Consider the following 20808-nt stretch of genomic DNA (forward strand, 5'->3'; position numbering starts at 1 on the left):
GCTGAGCTGATTATTCAGAAGAAAATCAGTGACACTCTTATTAGATTAGATCTGATTTTAAACATTACAAAAATTCTGTTACAAAACAGCAGAAAATCTGGGAATTCATTTGTTAAACAGTGAAAAAAATTAAAAGCTCATCATGAGGTAAGTCTGTCAGTACGAGCTTAAAACAAACATTTCTTGGCAAAGCAGGATTTTTACAGTGAGACGAAGAAAGTTCAAGAAAAGCAAACAGATCGGAGTTTTAGTTTCCCTCATAACAAGAACTGGAATATCGTCCTCAAAGCTTCACAAAATCCAGATGTCTGAGGGACTTCAGTGTTACAATGAACGGTTCAGGTCAACAGTTGCTGTGCGATCGCTCAAAGCTTTTGTTTTTGTGCCAGGAAGTGTGCAGCGGATCCCCGGGTTGAGGATCACCAGGGCATGCAGGGGTCAGGACAGTCCCGGATGTACGACTCCAGCTTGCCTTCAGACACTTGCATCAGTGTTGTGTAGGTGGTCAGCTAAGAAAAAAAAAATTTGAGAGCTTACTTTCACATAAAAAAAAAAACCCATACATTTTCTGGCTGCTCTACACAAGTAATTTAAGCAACAGAAAGTGGGAGAATTATATGTTTTCAGAAACATAATGCCATTTTATTGCACAATCGAGATATTTGAGCGAAGTTGTTCTAAAAAATTACTCTAAATATCAAATACAACTTAAAAGAAATTTGACTTTGCGATTTGAAATTGGGCCTCTGTCTCTTTAAAAAGTCCTATTTCTGAAATTCTGCCTAAAGGGAGTCATCACAGCATCTATCCCTTTACCATTTTTACAAGTGTTGCATCAGGTGTTTGCCAATTGACGCTAGCTAGTCTGAAGGAGCTGAGAGTTGGAGTAATAGGGAAGACTGCTCTTTGAGATAGAAGCTTGTACTGAAGAGTAGTACCACTCGAGTAAAAATTTTTTTCTGTATAGATATTTATTATGTTTGTGTCTCTAAAAAACATTATTTTGTGGATTGACAGGAAAAGATATTAATCCCCTGATTTGTGTATTCATTGGGATGAAAAATGTTCAATCTGCTACTTCAATGGGACAGAGTTGGGTTTGATCCCATTACAAGCATTCAGCATGCCGAGCTGAGTGAATCTTCATCAGCCCAGACAGAGGACCTGCACAGCACAGACATTAGCTGAGGTTATCTGGTCACTGTTGCGACATTTGTGAAGTTGTGATGCTTTTTATGTTTTTAAAAAGGTGTTTCAGCTGACGATTAAGAATAGAAAGCAGATACTTTATCATTTCAATGTAGCGGCGCATTATCACGCAGTGTGCTGTACAATGGGAAATAATACACTACCTTGTTTAACACTGGTTTGGTTGAGAGAACATCATACAGGGTTTTCACAGAGATGTTCTAAAATGAAAAAGAGATGAGAGGTTATGGGTGTCATAACTCTACAATAAAAACAGGAAGTTCAGTTAGACTTGTGACCCAAAAGGTAGCAACTTAGAACGCTTCAGCGCTTACTGCCTGTGTTGTCTTGTTCATGCACTTCATGGCAGGAGTCCGGCGGTCGTCCAGGAAGAAGGGCTCCTGCCAGTGGTCGTAGTTGGTCTCCAGAACGTACCAGCGGTCCAGTTTCACATCGATGCTGAAATAAAAAGGACCAGTAAAGACGTCAGTCAGGTGATCTGAAACCAGACGAGTCATCAGTTCCAAGTTGAGCAATGCTTTCACAAGACGGACGTGTCGGGAACTTCTTTCTCCATCCCCATCACGTTCATGATGATTGAGCAAGAAGCTCCAACACCCAAAACGTCCACCTCCATAATGGATTTTCAGAAGGAAATTGAAGGAAATGTAGTGCGAATGAAGCGGCCCGAGCCTCAGAACTCACTCCAGCACATCGATGCTGAGCTCCCTGGACCTGGTGATGATGCAGCCTTGTCCGGTTTGGTTTCCTCCCAGGATGAAGTACGCTGGAGCCAGCATCTTGGTCAGAGCCAGCTGGTTCTTGGCTTCCTTGTAGCTGATGGGAACAAAAAGACAAGTTACCGCTGGCGTCCAGAATCCATCCAAAAAAAATGTAAGACTTTATAAAATACTCAAATCATTAAATGGTGGTAAAACCTTATTTTGTTTTTCATATTAATTGTGCAGAGTAAGGTTATGATTATTGGTCAGTACATGTTTATTGTCCTAAAGAAAAAGATATTTAAATTATTTAAAAATTCACTTTTTTCACTTCTGATAATATCTGAAATTTAGTATCGGCCGATATCAATCTGCTAAAATGACTGAAAATTTTTTTTTTAACAGACATAAATTGACTGAATTACATATTTATGTGAACTTTGCACCAGTACAGCACACTTAAATACACCAATAACTTCACACGCTTGATTAAATATGTGAAAACAACAACTTTGATCTTTTCAGTCGGAGCAATTAGGAGTAGAACGGTTGATGGATAATAAATAATATACTGACAAAAACAATAGTTGAATACCTTGGTCAAACAGGTAAAAAAGTTAACTGCGACAAACCTTTTTTCGAATAACTCTGAAATGCAATTGGTAGGATTCTAAATAAAATGTAAAATCAATAATAGAGCAAAAAGCGTAGAATTGATCTGCTTTTATGGGTCGGAAACATTGTCACAGATACCGGATCTTTTTTTTCCTCTCAATATTGAGATTGATACAGACATTTATATCATATCAATGATCATCTAATTGAACTTTGTGACATCCTTCAGATATAAAAATAAAAGAACCTGTTTGCATTCTCCAGGACCGATCGAGTGAGAAAGCTCATCCACATCCCATCTCTTTGACCCATGATCCACTCCAGGATCCCTGAATGCAAACACATCATCATAAACCGCCAGTCATTAAAAAACTCGCCACATTTCCATAAATGGTGTGAAATTCTGGCTGAAACTCACCGATGTATCCTCCGTCTAGGCTGAAGCGTTCGTTCATAGTCAGCGTGAAGACGTGCTGACACCAACAGAAAAAATACTTTGAATATTTTTGCTTCCTCAGGGTTTAGGGAAGACGTGCGTTCTTAAAAAAGTCTTACCGGCTTGATGCCGGTGAGCATGCCAACGTAGCCGGCGAAGTTTGTGGACTTGAAGACGGTTTTGTTGCTCCTTCTGAAGTCCAGGTTGACCACCAGAGGCTTCAGCTTCTCACTGATGGTCCATGACTTGTTCTTCACATCCCAGCTGCAAACAGCCGCAGGTTACCATGCCACCCGCAGTGATTCTGTCTCAACCCTCTTACACGTTTTTAAATGTTGCAGCTTTTTGGTGACGGACCAATGCAAAGCGGTACACAATTGTGAAACAGGAGGAAAAATGTTTACGTCTTAGTAATGCTTTATTTGATGGGGTGTGCATAAGACTGACATGATGACACTGTCATAAACATGACATCTGTTATGAACATGAAGTCTTTATGAATATTTAGACTGTTTTGATAAAGTGTAATTTGGTAAATAATGACACTTTCAATGCAAAGTTGCATTCAAAGTCCCACCTTTGCTTGATTTTGTAAATAACATTTTAAGGTAAAGTCAGCACTTTTAATAACCTTTCAAAACAACTTCTAGAGCAACTTTGCATTAAAAGTGACACTTCATGACAACAGCGATAGACATTCATCAACACTCCTTCATGTTTATGATGGTGTCATGTCAGCATTATTCACACCCGGTCAAATAAAGTGTTACTGTTTTGTGTTCATGTGACAAACAGTGGAACATTTTTGTAAGGCGCAGTGTGGTCCTTACCCTAAAAATAATCCAAAATCTAAATTCCTGCCATGAAGGAGGTTCCCTGTTGACAAAGAGAAAAGAAGCACAATTCCAAAGAATTTCAGCCCATGTTCAGATTTTCATTGAAGTTCCCCGGCTGTTTGTTTCTCACCTTTCTGATCTTGCGCAACAACAGATGTGCAAACGGTGAACACCTCATAAAAGATGTTAAACAGAACAACTTCTCCTGCAACACAGAGACAGGAAGGTCAGCTGGGAGTTTTCTTTTACCAACTAACGAAGCGACAATTCCTCTTTATTTACCGAGAGGAACCCCCGAGGCGACAGCGATTCCCTTGATCTCCTCACCAAACGGGCTTGGGAGAGAGTCCGCCATCAGAGGCTAGAAAATATTAGAAAAAGCCGAATGCATAAAGGTGACCTTTCACCTCTCTGAAAATAAGTCGCTGTGACAGAGGACGACTGACCAGCGTGATGTCAACCAGCTCTATCAGCCTTCCGCTGGGAACAAACGCGTTGGCCAAGTCCCGGATGGCTTGGATCATCCCGGCCAGCTGAAAACAAGCACAACCCCCGTGACTTTCACGTCAAGAGTCACAACTCGTGTTCCCCGGCGGCCGCTAATCCTCTTACTTCGGTTTTTTTGTCAGTGATCAGAGCCGTCCATCTCTTGCTGGGCGGCAGGTCAAGGTCAATGGTGTACCAGCTGACTGGACCTTTGAACCTGGGCAGAAAGAAAACATGATGTTCACTGCTCCTGTTTGAGGCTAAAAAGGCAAAATGAATAAAAAAAATAAAATAAAATTAATTTAGAACTAAAACAAGTATGCTATGGAATAATCTTCTGACGTCATGTTGGGAACATTTGTGTCAAGAGGTTAGCAGTATATGATGTAACCAAGGACAAACCACTCAGGAATGATCTCTGGTACAAAGGGCCGTTTACGTTTATTATCACCACTGGTAAAGATGTGTAAAATTAGCTAAAATACTTTTTATATTGGAACTAAAGTTCACACTGGAAAAGTTGCTGCATCTTTCTAATGCTTCTCGTTGCTGGTAGAGATGAAAACAGGGAAACACGTTGCGTTCATGAAACATATGTTTAATAATCAATCTGGCTGATAAACAGGGCAAGTTCAGGCAAGCAGATTTCCATGGAACAATTTCTAAATTGCTCTTTGAAAAGCGCAGGCTGAAGAAGACACACACACACACACCTGCTTTATGTCACCGACATGTTCTCATGTTTTTCTTATTTAAGAGCAACTTAGACGTTTAATTCTAACTGGATTTTATTGCTGACTTTATAGCTGCATTCCGTTTAAACCCGGATATGGTCTACTGTATTGGGCTCAGTGACTTCAGATCATAGCTGCATGTAAATGAGCAGCAGGGAGGCTGTCACGTGTTTTTCATCATTAACAGCACTAACATCACGTCATGTTGTTTCTAAAATAAAGCATCGACCTCACAAAATACAATGTAACAACACATAGCCTCTACGAATGTCAAAAGTCCCGCGTCAAACTGCAAGTGACGGCAGTACTGACATTTCCAGGAGCCAGTGAAGGCAGCAGGGCTCAGTTCTTGAACATGCCTATGACTCAACAGTGTTTAGTAAACTTACGTCGGTCCGTTCGGAGGGTACATGCCTGTCCGGCAGTCCTCTGTGTACTGAGAGGAAATGACAGCATTAGAACAGGCAGCAGCGCAGCTCCGTGTTAGCGGTGACCGAGCAGGACGGAACTCACCGGTGGGACGAACTGAGCCGCCGAGACGGCGAGAGAAGTGGCCAGAAGAAGAAGAACCGCGCGAGCCATTCTTACCAGCCTGGCTGAACCAGAAGCTCTATTTGTTTGGGTTTCAGTGACGCTTCCAGTTTGCGGAAGTTGCTGTTTCCCCTCGTGACTTTGGACTGGTCCATTTTCAACAAGGGTAACAGAAACGCGTAATACAGAAGCTAAATATCTCGTGTTGTCGTAGAAGTCAATCGTTTTCGAACAAAAATTGTGTATCATTTTCTTCTGAAACAAAATAAAACAAAAAACAAACAAAAATATGACATAAAAACAAGTCCCATAATTCAATCATCAGCCCCCTCCCCTCATGTTGAGTGTCGGTTGTTTCTCCCATATGGAAATGAAAGTGGACCACAGAGCAACTCGTGTTGTAGATAATCAGCTCTGCAGGTGACTCCTGCTTCTGCTGTTGAATTAGTGACCAAACATGTTTGTTAACCACAGATTTGCTCCACCGAGTTTCTTTACTTTGGTTTTGTATCAGATAAGAGAGATTTACAGGAGGGGAAGCAACATGGCAACGGCCCCATTCATATCTGTTGTTTTTTTACTTTGTTGAAAAGTAAAAAAAAAGTATCAGCTTAATACTCTATTAAAGTTTTCTTTAGCTATCAAGTCGTGAATGGCTGAGAATTTTCTTCAGCTCAATCTGAACCATTCCTGTTTTTAACCTGTTTAAGGAACTTATTACAGACACGCACACTTCACCATGGATGTGCCTGGTGAGGAGCTGAGTCTGACAGCTGAGACTGATGAAACGCAGACTAATGCCTTTTAATCCCTGATCGATCAGTAATAACAATCAATTTGTCTAATTCAAAACAATCAATAGAAAAATCTTGTGGTCATGGTAATAAGGCTTTAGCTTTATTAAAAAAGATAAATAGCTTTAAAATGAGTACAATTTGCAAAGAAAATAAATAATGGACTCAGAAGGAATATGAAAAGATATATGTTCTGACAAGTTGTGGACTTGTTCTGGTGCAGAGTGATAAAAGCTTTACAGTTAGAGCAGAAGATAAAGTAGCATTACAATCCCAAAAAACATTCCCAGAAATGTGAGGGAGGTTGGAGAAACTGATGCCAAGATCAAGAAAATGTTAACATGACCTTTAACCAAGGCTGTTTTAGACCTTCAGGCCATGACGTTTTTAAAAGGTCGACACATTCAGGAGGTTTTTCTGTCTTTAGAAAGATCATTCTGCAAAAAACCCATAGAAATTAAAGCAGAAATTACTTAAAAATTCTCTTTTCTTTGACCCTGACCAATTTCCCTTATTTCTGATATCATTAGTCCCATGATGAAAGGCAGTAGCAGAAATAGAAAACAGGATCAAAGAGCCATGTGAACAGCAACTTGTATTTATGTCTCTCAAAATGTTCTACAGTTTGTCAACCTTACAACCAAAAACTTCTATTTAAATTTTATAAGACCAACACTAGGGATGGAGGAACAATAAGATATGGTCAAAATGCTTAAGAAAACCTAAAGTCAGCCTTTTTTAATCTACTACCACTAAATGAAAAACCTGTGCAACCAAAGGCTTTTGAGAAGTCCAGCTGTTACAGTTACTAAGAGAAGCCCCAAGAGGCTCAAGTAACTCTGTCGATGTGGTCTAGTCAAAGTTCCGACTGAAATTCCATGTCAAGACATGAAAATCACTATTGTATTGCGGAGGTGTGAATATTTTTGTTACATCTGCACACTTACTCAGGGTTTTCCTAACTCTCCTACTTCATCTATGAAATAACAGTTTGGAAGTAAAACCGCTCCGACTTCTTTATGCGTGCAGAAATAATCCAAGGCCTTTGGGTAAACTTGTCCAGATAAACACAGTATTTACAAGCTCAATATATGAAAGAGAATATGAAACATTAAATTCTCCTCTGATAGTTTGCTCCAGGCTTCCTGAACGTCTGCAGTCAGCTCTTCAAACGTTAGGATTTCCCACAGTAAAACACATTTAGCTGCTTTCTAATTCTAATTAGGATTATGCCTCTTATTACATTATGTACAGCTTCCATGTGCTACACTTAATTTGTTGCACCAATGACTTTGTGTATTCCAAATAATAAATCCCAGCTCTGAGATAAACTTCTTTGTGCTGTTGCCCTCCTCTTACTGTGCTGTTTTATGTTCATCATAAAAATAATTGATGCAGCACATAGCTTAAAGCCAAACTGATTTTGTGAGAAATCTCACACTGTGAACCCACTTTAATCTCTGTAATGTTATTCCAGTTGCTGCAGTGCGACGTGGACACACACTGGTTAATTATTTACACTAAAAGGCCAAATGGGTCACCTAAATTCATAACTCATCACAAAATGTGGGCAATATGGTAGTCCAAGCAATAAAGTCATTTTAAACCAGTAAAAGTTTTATTTTTAAAATATAAAAACAAAACAACAAAAGAAAAGAGCCACATCACATGATCACACCTGGAAAACAGGCAGGACTTGAAAGAGAGAACGGTAGAAATCCTCCCTCTCTTCATTTGCAGTATCTGTCTGCTTTCATTTTGCTTCTCCTGCAAGCAAACAAACAACACAACATTTAACCTCACCAGTCTAAACACGTCACTTTAGTTTCACATTTCTTCTATGTACACAATATGTATGTAGATATACCATTTGTATTGTTGTATTGAACTATGCAAGAAAACGAAACATTTCTATTTTGGAATATGTTCATTATTCGTATATTTTTAATGTAGACATAGAACATTTTTGGGGGAATTGGACATTGAATGGTTTTTGCCATTTTTACTTAAAATTACAAAGTCAAATTTATTTTCAGTAATGTTTTACATACATAGTGGTGTTTGGCATTTGCCAAAAGAATATAAAAAGAAAAAAAAATCAGAAAAATTGAACTCCCATCCTTCCATACTTATTCAAATGTAGAAAATGATCAAATATATTCCCAGACTGTTTGGGAACAGCCGTGTGTTACTTCTGATTTCATACCTGTCCAGCAAAGCTTCGTGAAACTTCCCGTCCACCCTGGCCTTCTTTAGGTTCGATGCGTCGTCTTCGTTAACCCTCAGCCGTCTGTCCTGGAAACTCTGAAATTTCTTCCTGTAAAAAGATTATAAAAATATCTTAGTTCTATGTGAGGAGTAAACAAAAGAACGGGGTGTTCTTGATTTCATTAGCACTTAAAAAAAAAACAAAGAAACAGCGAAGAAGACGATCAGCCATGCACCATGTGGTGTGATATAACTCAAGCAATGGGTTTGGTAGAAATAATTAGGCTGTTAAGTTACGCAGAAAGATCTGGAACGAAGCTGGAAAACGACCCGGGGCTTTTCTGGGTCTGAACACGCTCCTGACAGTTCGTTTGTCTCGGCTCAGCCGGTGTTTTATGATTACCACACTGCACTCCATCCTGAAAGCCGTCTCACGCGCTAAACACTACATCACCACTCAGGGCTCAGGGGCAGCCATTATCAACATGTCAGCTTGATGAGTCCATTTTCCTCACATTCATCTACAACAAATAACAGAGTGAAAACACAATCTAAAGCATGCCAACCAAAGAGAAAATAAATAAATAAAAGGCTGCCTCAGACATATTGTTTGCAACTTTAATAGGCTGCAGGAAAAAAACAACAACAACAAAAGAAGCCCCAGTAAAATGTGGCATTCCTTGTCCTCTCATCACACTAACTGCAGACCATCAATAGCACCTCAGAGGGACGAAGATGAGAAGGCGTCGACTCATTCAAGCGTGTTTTTACTGTCAAAATCCTGCCAGAGCAGAAGGACCCAATGGGAAAACAAAGGGATCTGAATAAAAAGCTTCAGCGGCGCCGACTTCAAAGGCCAAAAGGTTTCCCTGCTTAGGCTGGAAAAAATAGAGTGCAGTGAAAACATCCAGACACCATCACACGTCTGATGCCACAGTAGCTCTTAGGACAAATTGCACAGCAGAGTGGATTTAATGACACACAGAAAAGATGACAAACAAAGCTATCATCAGAACAAAAACAGTTTAACTCGATGCAACAGTTGGGGAAGACAATTCTAGGACATCTGTGACATTTATTTTCTGAATATTTTTTTTACCAACTCTCTCTGGTTTCCTTTGCCCCCTTTTGATCAAACTTTATTTGTAATGCAATTTTTCTACAACACTGTGCAAAAATTGGTGCTTTGCAAGATTTGAGAAATAAAATATATCAGACACAAAGGAGAATAAAAAGCTCAACATTTGAATGTGTTTTCTTATTGTTCTTATTGTGTAGAAAATTTTGCCATTTTAATGTGTTTTATTCGAAACAAACAGCAGATACAAAACATTAACTATGGGATAAAAAAAAGGTTACTTTTAAAAAGCCTTTAAATTCTGTCCAACCTATGTGGTAACTTTGCAGCCTGTCCTTAATATAACTTGTCCAAATCATCTCAGCAATGACCCTTCACCTTTGTCTTCAAACTTCTCAACATGAACGATCTCTTAGCAAATTCAGCTGAAAAACACACACAACCCAAAGTACAATCAATGAATCTGGACTTTAGCATCAACTTCTGTTCCCTAAATTTGGTGAAAATCAAAGAGATTTAAGTTTGTTTGAACCAAAAGTCTTAGACCTTTACAAATATTGGGCTTTGACAGTATTTGTAAATTATTGCTCTGCTTGTGCCATTTGGTCAGAACTCTGTGTGTGGTGTATTTAACACCACACACAGAGTTCTGACCACGGTGCCACGGTGATTCAAATGAGGATGTTCAAATGTTCTCAGTGCTTTTTGTTGAGTTCTGCCACATAAAATGAACCGACTGCCATCTAAAGCTCTCCACACCAAACTAATGCCATCATGGCTGGTAATAGTGGCATGCAGCAGCTGGTTTTCACTCAGCACTGAAGAAGGAAAATTGTTGACCATATGCAGCGCCTATATGGAAACCTGTATTTATATTTATTTATGACATTGAAAACAGGGCTAATTTTTGCCAACTGACTGTTTGGTTTGCCATACTTGCTCTGTGACGCCTGAGGGAGATTAATACCAGGCATCACTACTCTGACCAAGCACCACCTAGTGTTTAATTAGCATCACAACGGGTGAGTGTTTTATTCTTTTATTTTCACAAGTGGTTTGGGTCTCTACTCATTTTATTTGACATAAAAACCTATAACAATACAATAATGTTTAACTGCTAAAATATGAAAAAAAAAAATCAGTTCCTCACAATGGCTAGATCTATATACACATCAGATATCAACGGAGCACCAATAAGAAATTCATAAAAACCAAATCGAATATTGAAATAAAAAATCCTCCATGTTTTAGATGACGTTTCATTTCCGGTGAGTCACTGTCATGGCAGAAGCCAAGACCAGGAGAGAGGAGGGAAATGAGTCAAATAATAATAAGACTCATTGTGTTTCATCCTTATCCATTATTTATTTATTCTTTGTTCTCGCATATACTTTTATTTATTTATTCTCTTTTTGTTTGCTTTTTTCCCCCCTGCTCTTCTCCACTTTTTCCAAAAATATCTGTGACACTAGATTAATTACTTAAAGAACAGAAAAATATTTAAAATCGGAAAATAACTTCCCAGTTATTGGTAAATTAGGATATGCTTTTTTCTTTTCAGAAAAAAAGAAGCACATCCTAATTTACGTTAATCAATTTAGTTTTTGTTGTGACGCCAATTCACTGTGTTCTGTGTTTTGCTTTTGTTTTGAATGTATCCTTTTGAATGTATACTTTTCTGTTTGTGTGTTTTTTTTATTGTTGTTTTGTTTGTTCTTTTTGTTCGGTTATTTGATTTCTGTTGCCGTTATTCGTTTTATTATCTGGTTAATTATTTTCAAGATCAATACCCCTTTTTGCTTTTTGTTACTCTATAATGTTTGTTGTATATACACATTCTGGTGAATAGTAAATATATTTCTTACAATTCTCCTTTAAGAAATTACGTAAGAGTAACACTTCATTTGAAGGATGTGCATAAGTCTGACATCATAAACATGACAGCATCTGTTATGAACATAAAATAGTCTTTATGAATGTCTATGACTATTGTCATGAAATGTCATTTGGTAAATAATGACATTTATTTGCCAAATAGTAGCCTTAAAAGTTGCATTGAAAGTCAATTAAAAGTGTTAACTTTGCCTTAAAATGTCATTACTTCCTAAATAATGCAGAGTTGGTACTTTTAATGCAACTTTTAATGCAACTTTGCATTAAAAGTTGCATTATTTACCCAATGACACTTTATGAAAACAGTTATAAACTTCTTCTGATTCATAGTGTTGTGTCATATTTATGACAGTGACATATCAGTCTTATGAACACCCCTTCAAATAAAGTGTCACCCATAAGAAACTATTCTGATTATAAAGTAAAGAGCTTTTGACTTTTGTGTTGTGCATATTTGAGGCTGAAGAGCCAATAAGATCATGTTACAGCTGCATAAATGAGTAATATCCATTCAAACAGTGGCGATAACTTACACATAATTGACCTCACAGGATTTCACATTCCCTCTGTCCTCATCTGCAAGCTCATCTTTGTGCTTGACTTCCCGTTCTGTGTTGGTCCGGATCTACTCATTGGGGCGGGAAGAACACACAGAGAGAGAAGGAGAATGTTAAATACCAACACCTTGGCCTCCCTCACTGAAGAGGCGAACATTTCCAATCCTCTGTTGAGCCGGTCAAGTTCCTGCAGAGTCCGCAAAGGTACAAAAACAGTCTGAGGATTAACACGAATCCTTGGAGAAATGAAGGCAGGCAATCCGTCACCTTCAGCATCTCAGCGTCCCCCGCTGTCTTGCTGTTGGCCACGATGTCTCCATCATCACTGTAGGAGATGAAACAGCTATTTGCAGCCAGCAGAGCCATTTTACCCTGAAGGAAGGAAGAGAAACAAACAAACATACACACAAAAAAAAACACATTAAGCACAGACGGGTTGTTGTGACAAAGAAAAAAAGAAAAAAAAAAAGCAATAGATCTTTGATGTAAAACACGTCTGAAGATTGAAGGTTTAAACAAGCCATGGAGGATGACAGGCTGATTGGTTATCACCACGGCTAATTTTTACCTGTCATCCATCGAGGCGTGGAAAAAATAACAAAAACACATTCAAAAATCAAATGCTCCCAACATATTTTGATGTGAAAACCTGAAAGACACAAAAGTTTCTGAAACTTTATCTTTTATTCCACCTGTTTTTTTTTACTCCTGGTGAAGACGTTTAAAAAGCTCTTAAACAAACCAATCTTTCATTGAAGGATCATCATCCCACAAAAAACCAGATCAAACCTAGAAGTTAAATATGTTAAATCAATGAGGAAAAATCAAAACCCCACATTGAGATTATCATTTCTAAAAAATAAAAAGGAAAAGAGTCGACTAATGCTTTCTTTTAGCTCGACTCCAAAAGGTGAGCCGTCGATAGCAGACGTGGAGGTCAGCTGAGGACAGGAGAGGACTCTCTGAGAGAAGAAGCAGCTTTCTGGATAATTTAGAGGAAATGTGCCAAAGTCTTCTGACTGAATGCTCCAACTGTGCATTCAGTCACAGCTGGAGACTGTGACTGAATGCACAGTCACAGTCTCCATTTCTGCTTTTGTTGCAGAAATGCAATTAATATTTGTCTTACGAGGTGCTAACAATTAGCACCACAGATCATTTTAATGAAATTATTGAGAACATTATATGAAAACACCACACGTTTTTTTGACATTAGATGAATGCCAACGCAATTCTGTGCACATTTGTAACGGAATCACAGCTACTGAATACGTTTCTCTTTTTTGACTTTTATTCTGACTTCATCCAGTAACGCTTTTACTTGAAAGAAACTTCAAACAAATTCCATAAACTCTGTGAAATACAGAAAGAATTTCAGGACAAACTTCTTGTTGTCATTTCTGGAAAGAAATAAAAACATTTCTAGAGCAACAAAAATAAAAAAATAATTCCCACTAAGATGATTTTATGTTTTTAACTTGGAACTAAAAATCCATTGAATATTTCCAACTTGCAATTTTTGGTCCACAAAGTAAAAAATAAAGTTTGGATACCTCTCTCCTCAAGAAAACATTCCCACTGGATACAAGTAGAGCTCTGTCATTGTCTTTACACCCTGACCTCCACATAATCTCAACATACAGTCATGTCATCTATTGTTAATATTCAAAATAAAATAATTGATTAGATAATAAAGCCACACTGTGAACTAAATGGCTGCAAATGATTAGAAAATGAACATGAGTCCCTACAGTGTCAGCTGGAAGACATAATGATAATGAAGGCAATTAGAAATGAAGTTGTTTATGTAATTATGACGATGCCTTCAGGTGAGTCTGAATATGGGCGATATCCAAACTCCAGTGCAGCCCAAAAAGGCAGCAGTTAAACCTACAGTGGCAATAAAAACAAGTAGGACAGAAAAAAATAAACATTATAAATCTCACATTTTTAGCTGTTCTTCAAGGTTTGGACAAAAAAAACGAACAAAACAACAACAACAAAAAAACAGTCTTTTAAATGAGAGTCAGCTCAGAGTAATCAACATGAGAAACGATTTTAGATTTACTCACGTCCTGGAAGACGGGCTCCCACTGTTCTCTTGACCCAATGGCGTCGGAGCGCCCCATCACCAGACCGTCAGAGTTGATGCCCAGGTACTTTCCATATCCAGATTTAAATGCAATCCTTCAAGAAGACAATTAACAAATAATTTTCTGCTGACTTTGGTTCCCTCTCTCCAAGAAAGAGTTTGAAACAAAAGTATCAGAGAGCGATCAGAAAAAATGGCAGCAATAACAGACTGCATGGAAACCTACTGGCCTCCAGGCAGAAACAAACAAATCTTAAGAAAAAAAAAAGAAAAAAAAAAAAAGGAAAAGTTATGAATAGAATGGAGTCATAAATTCAAGAGTGTTACAAAGAGCAGTGTGTGTATGTCTGTGACCTCACCGTGAGTCTGATAGTTTAATGGCGGTGAGCTGCTCTGGTGGGTCCGGGCCCTCGTCATCTGAAATGTCACACACATTTTAAGGCTTCAGACTCATTATTTCTGATAAACCTCTACATATATCAAGTTTATACTTCTGGCATGATAACAGGTATTTGCTAAGATGAATACCATCAACTCTGTTACTTTCTATTGTACAACTCGACAAGCAGGTTTATTGCAAAATTTCCATTTTAAAATGCCAGTTCACCAGCTTTCAGTTTTAGATCGAGCGCTGGATCTAAAACAAAAATACAACCAAGTAGCGTAATGTTCCTTTTAAATTAACATTTGATGTTTAAACTGACTTCATCTATTAAGCCTGAGCAGCACAAGTGCTGTGAATGTCTAATATGGCTTTTTGAAAGACATATCTAACATAATTAGAAACTCAAACTTTATCAATCATTTTCCCTCGTGTGAAATTTTTGGACTCCAGTGGAATCGAAAATGGGCGTAACCAAACTGTTCTACAGCGCCCCCTATCGTGAGAGAGGACAAACTGTGTCAGATCTCTACCAAGATTCAGTGGAGGTCTGAATCCTGGTACGCATCTAGACCCCCGCAAAGAACAAAAAGTCTTTTGGAGGTATAATCTGAAATTCACACATAGTCAATCCATTTTGAATCAAAACCGCTACATTTTGATCCAAAATGTAGCGTTCACTCAGTTCTATCTGAGTGAACTCTTCCTACAGCTTTTCACATCCAGACTTGAAAATCTGCAGCACAGACTTAAGAGGAGCTGAAGATCAACAGCTGTCATCTAGATAAAAATAAAATAGTATTTAAACAGAAAATGTTATGCAATTTTTTTTACTTTTCACTTTATTGCATCTTTCTGCTACATTAAAGTGTGCAGGTGTTCAAGCTTCAAAATCTGATCATTTTCCATAAAACATTAAGGTAGAATAATTTCCACACAATTTCATAGCTGTATTAGATGTTCTGTGTGACATAACCAAACAGTAATTAACACAATATGCTGATAATTTAGTGACATCACCTTAACTACGCCCCCTTCCAACAGGAAGTCACTTATAATGCTAGTGGTTTCCTTTCCTTGGAATGTCTGATTTAGGCTAAACGTTTAAGAATTGCAGCTGGACTCGTACCGACATTGATGGTGATTTAGAAGACTCGTCAAACGCACCCCCTAGTGGATATGTGTGGGAATGGCAACAGGTGGCAGTGTCCGGTGGGGCGCTGAGCTTACAGATATACATTTTTAATTATTCTCTGGAATTTCTCAGTTTCTCCAATGCGGTTGTGGATGAGGAGATTCCCCAGGATGCATTATTCAGGTCTGGTGTTGTTTGATTAAAACGCCTCATAAAATCTATGTTGGAAATGCTAATTATTTTTATAATCTGGTAGAGACTGTGACCACATGTTGGAGTGGCTTTGTGGTCTTTCCTTCTACACTGGACAATTTTGGTCCCTTTCATCTCATCCAAATGGGCTTATATGCATGCAGAGACCGAAGGCTCACTCAGGGAATTGGATGTTCCTGCTGAGCATGGGCAGAATTAATTGTGCGCCGGGTGTTTTTCAGGGCAGACAGATTCAATGAGCTGTACTCTGTCAGAAGTGCCTGCAGGTAGATGGAGGTAATATCTCTGAATTAGCTCTGGCCTTCTCTTCAACTCGGCTCCTATCAGGCATTTCCCCTGACATCTGACTTCACCTCCACTTTTAGCTACTTTGTTGCTTAAGCCAGAAGACAACTTTATTCCCACAAAGCTCTCTTGGCAGAAAACCCAAGTTAGGTTTTCACTTTTTTGTGGAAAAACTGGGCAGCTGGTAGTAAATCAACCCGACTGACAGATTAAATTATTCTAACTTTTATTATCAATATTTTACTCAACTCGTCAAGGCTCTACAAATATTGCAGAATGACTTGGCGCTATCAGCTCTGTACTTTATTTTCCCTCCATATTGATTTGATAGAGAATATAAATTCCAATAAGTTCAAAATGTACTTTACAATTCAAGGCTGGTTTTAAAAAATATTTTATTCATCAATTGTTAATATATTTTTCTCTGCATGGACTACAAGCGTTTTCTTCATGATGTCATATTCTATGGCGATATGCTGATTATATCTATACGAAATATGAAACAAAAAAGTCACAAATGTGGTAAAAATAAAATTGAACAAAGTGATATGAATAATTTACATATTCATGTGTTAAAAACACAAATGAGTAAAGTTTTTTTTCCACAGTAAATAACAGTAAAAACCAGGAAATAATTGTCAGTTATTAAACCTCTAGAGTAAAAGTTGTCATTTTTCTGCCAAGATTAGATTTCTGCTTTAGAAAAGTCATTCAAACTTGTTTTAAACTAAATGTAATAAATTCTTGAATTTAAAGTGGTGAGTTTTCAAACATATTTCAATTGAAATTACCAACTTGATTAAAAACAATAAATCAGCTCATGAATAAAGAAGTTTCATAATTGTGGTTTGAAATACATATGAATTACAGCTGCATGCTTTTCGGAAGATGTGTATCTGCAATACCATAGATATTTTGACAATATTGGTTGCAACTAATCTGATTTTTCTACTATAATGTCTCCAAGACTTTCCTTGAGCTTTAGGATCTCAGTCGGTGAAATCTGCAGGAAGTTTAGACATCAAGGCCACACAGATCATCTGCATGTAGAATTGAAAAGTGTACAATTTTAAATATAATAATTTAATAAATACTGCATTCAATAGGCCTTTCTGATTGCAATATTGCACACATTAATTTCACAAAGCCAACTCAAAGGAAATATATTGTGCAGTTCCAATAGTAATAATGGAATTGCCTGGCTGGAATACCAAACTACTCATGAACTGCATGAACGAACTAAACCCTTAACGTAATAATTACATCATAATCCCTGTCTCTCTTCATACCTCCATGTGGCGCGCCGATTGTGAAGAGCCCAGTATCCAAGGCATGAATGTATGAGTTGTTCTGCATCTCTATGGCAACTGTTCCGGCAATGTCTCCGAAACTACTGACACACCACCAACCACCTGGGGAGCAGAGAAACCGAGGTACCGTCTGAGGCCAAGAAAAATGCAGTCATGGTACAGTTTGAATCTTTTATGGAGATGTTAAATTATACATTGAAAAAAGCCTCGCTTGTGGTTCTGTACATTAAAATCTGGCAGGATGTAGAGCATTGTAAAGGATCAGGTCATTCAAGTTACTGTTATAAAAATTTAATCACGCGCTTTATTTGACAGTGGTAGATATTTCAAAATATGACTGACTTTCAGGCAATTAAAAAAAAGTATAGTTAATGTTTCATTATACAATTCATTGAAATGACCAATGTTTAATTTATTTACATGTAGAGAACAGGTCTGGGAACATACTGTAAGATGAGGAGTTCTGCATGGCAGAAACAAAAACAGAATAGAATTTAAAGGCACATACTTCAAGTTCTTTCAGAAAATAAAAAGTTTGAGAACAGAATTTTCATTCTGCTTACTGTGGAGACCAAATCTAGATACTTAAAGAGCTGCAAGCAAAACACTGCATAAAGCTGCAGTTAAAGTCTGGTAAATATCACGTTTCGCTTCAAACTAAATTCCCTCAAGTTAAAGCTGGGACACATTTAGACTCTACTGCACTACTAGAACATTGTTCACTCAAGATTCTACTATGAGCTAAATCCTTTCATAGCGTTCAAGCACACTATGGAAATGTAGTAATAATAATAATAATAATAATAATAATAATAATAATAATAATAATAATAATAATAATAATAATAATAACAGATCATACCAACAATATCTTGTTTATCTTCGTCATTTGCAGATTTTCTCTTTTTATCCTTGTGCTTCTTCTTTTTTCTGGGAAAAAAAAATCCAATTCGATCTTCATGTTGTGATCATGCGCATATTAACATATTAACACTGAACGTTTCCCCAAACAAATCAAATCGAACAAATTCCTCATGCCATCAACAGACAAAACTTCACACGTTCTGCTAAGTTTGCATATGTCAGTAGATGCGGTCGTTTCAAGGTAAAAACAAAATCCAACACCTTAAACAACTGATGATAAAATAAGCGTAAAAAAACACAGCAAACTAATGAGCTAACAGTTAGCAGGTTAGCTCTGCATGTGGCTGACTAATAAACTAACAAACTATTCTCAAGATTCAAGTTATTTAGCTATAGCTAAAACACATTACACTAAATTATGGAGACATTTTAAATCTTAAAGGTTCTTTGAGGTCTTTCATGCTTTCCAACGTCAGTGCTTAGGCTAACGCTCTAGCTAAAGCTAGCTAGGGAAGAGATTGATTTATAGCTGCAAACAACGCGGCATCTCGACAACTAAGGCTACAAACAAATAAGAAAACTTACCCTTTATTCTGACCCTTCAGAACAAGCTTAGTTGATTTCACGTGTGAATATTCAGACATGTTTCTCACTCAAACACACTTAGCATGAACGTCTTATTACTCTGATAAACAAGTCGTGTTATAGTACGGCAGCCGGGAAGGTCCAGCTAACAACTGAGACGCATTCGCAGACCGCCTGAGTAGATTGAACCGCTCACTTAAAAACCTGCCCTGCTTGAAAAGATTAGAATGCGAGTTATAAAAATCTGATTGATTATTTGAAACCCCTTGTTCTTAATCTAACATCAGCATGAACACAGCTGCTTTTGGAAGGTATCAAATATCAAATGGAACATTAGCAAGCTAACAGCATCATAAAGAACAAACACACACACAATCATATCTATCTATCCATCTATATATATATATATATATATATATATATATATATATATATATATATATATATATATATATATATATATATTTATATATATATATATATATATATATATTTTTAAAACAAGTTTGTAAAGGTAGATCTACAACTATAAAAATCATTACATTTTTATTCATGTGGGTGCTGATGTCCAGCTTTGACTTATTATATTGAATATTTATTTCATTGGTTTCAGCTGACCTCATGTATAACACACTGGAGAACAAATATCTCCTCTGAATAAAAGATGATTTTGTAGCTTATTAAAATTTGCAATTCAGTAATGTTTTCTTTTTTTCTTTTTTTTTTCTGTGACCTAAAAAGTCAAACTGGCTGCACAAAAACAAGCAATTCTCCAATTTACCACCACGCACATTTCAATGTTATTCTTTGTTTTGCAGCCAAGAGTCTAATTCCTCCTGCTAGACAGCTGTGAGGTCATCTGTTTTCTTTTTTCGACTAACACAGACACTCACACACAACAGTGAAATATTGCTTGATTTAACCCCCCTCACGCCTTTTCTCAAACACAAAAATAAGATAGTCAAACCAATCAAGGTTGGCAGAGGAAGAGCTGACCTAGTGGACACTCTCCTCATCTTCATATTTATGCTAATGTGGCCTCATTAAACAGGAGTGGCCCAATAAGGAGCCTGTGACAGGAGGTAATAAATCATTTGTGGGCACTGTCAAGAAATAAAATAAATTAGACAGTGACTTGTGTTATCTGCTCACTGCAGTGAAACTCAACCTGCGTGAGGCCTCTGTCACAGAATATGACCCTGTGTATTGGGGAAAAAATAAAGATAGAAATAAGTCCACAGTTGGCAGCAGCATTCAAACTGAATGTGGGGGAAATAATGTTACAGTGGGACTCATGGTGATGCTGTGAAGAAAAGCTGCATCAGAATTTTTGAGATTAATTTAATCAGGAAAGTCCTGTAAGCCTGACGGATGTTTTCAGGAACCACGAGTCAACACTTCAGGGTGATCTAAACCTCGAGTGGTTCTCTTCCCGTTATTTGGCAAAATTCTGTGAAACTTTGACAGCAATCCCTGTCGCTGTTGGGATTAAGCAATCACAACCTGCTCTGGGGAGGCTGAGTGTTTAAGCCCATAAGAACTTTAAGCAAGCTGACGCTGTCAAATGGAATGGTAAAACACCATTCAGTGCTACAGAGCTTCTTTGGGAGAAGTAAACGCAAAAAGTGCATTCAAGAGCAGCACTCAGCCCACGCTTCAGATCAGGCAGTATTATAGAAACATTCAGGGAGTGGGCTGTATTAATAGTTAAGAATACTTCTGAGAACCTAAATCTGAGGCCCAGACCTGCTTTGATTGATGTACTTGTGGAACATTTTAATGATATTTACTCAAAACTTGGACATAGTTGCTTCTAAACATCTAGATCTGCATAAAGAAAGTTAGGTGCATAATTACAGAGATG

At 37.6% G+C, this 20808-nt stretch overlaps 2 protein-coding genes across 2 annotated transcripts; both read right to left on the reverse strand.

Annotated features, from left to right (window-relative positions):
- Window positions 1–37: 37 nt before the first annotated feature.
- Window positions 38–5718, reverse strand: asah1b (N-acylsphingosine amidohydrolase (acid ceramidase) 1b). Its single transcript, XM_055056364.1, is given in 15 exon segments — window positions 38–509; window positions 1353–1409; window positions 1524–1647; window positions 1894–2025; window positions 2773–2854; window positions 2944–2998; window positions 3081–3225; window positions 3792–3837; window positions 3928–4002; window positions 4080–4158; window positions 4244–4330; window positions 4410–4500; window positions 5407–5453; window positions 5531–5625; window positions 5628–5718. Coding segments are annotated over 15 exon segments (1281 nt in total). The 5' UTR covers window positions 5704–5718; the 3' UTR covers window positions 38–419.
- Window positions 5719–7938: 2220 nt separating this feature from the next.
- On the reverse strand, window positions 7939–19096 carry frg1 (FSHD region gene 1). The gene is made up of 9 exons (XM_055056365.1): window positions 18945–19096; window positions 18358–18425; window positions 17475–17597; window positions 14530–14587; window positions 14151–14265; window positions 12346–12450; window positions 12055–12146; window positions 8549–8659; window positions 7939–8109 (listed from the first exon to the last, which is right to left on the reverse strand). The coding sequence occupies exons 1-9, from the start codon at window positions 19001–19003 to the stop codon at window positions 8073–8075; spliced, it is 768 nt and encodes a 255-aa protein (XP_054912340.1). The 5' UTR covers window positions 19004–19096; the 3' UTR covers window positions 7939–8072.
- Between the last annotated feature and the right edge of the window lie 1712 nt (window positions 19097–20808).

The sequence above is a fragment of the Poeciliopsis prolifica genome, unplaced genomic scaffold (assembly GCF_027474105.1).
Source record: "Poeciliopsis prolifica strain line A6 unplaced genomic scaffold, Auburn_PproV2 SCAFFOLD045, whole genome shotgun sequence".
Lineage (NCBI taxonomy): Eukaryota > Metazoa > Chordata > Actinopteri > Cyprinodontiformes > Poeciliidae > Poeciliopsis > Poeciliopsis prolifica.

Bases quoted from the DNA above. Each gene is read 5' to 3' on its own strand.
- frg1 (XM_055056365.1), bottom strand. From the start codon at position 19,003: ATGTCTGAATATTCACACGTGAAATCAACTAAGCTTGTTCTGAAGGGT. The intron at 14,266-14,529 runs GTGAGGTCACAG...GTCTTCTTGAAG, and splicing joins ATTAAACTATCAGACTCACG to GATTGCATTTAAATCTGGAT. The intron at 8,660-12,054 runs GTAAGTTATCGC...ATCTTTTTACAG, and splicing joins TCCTGTGAGGTCAATTATGT to GAAGAAATTTCAGAGTTTCC.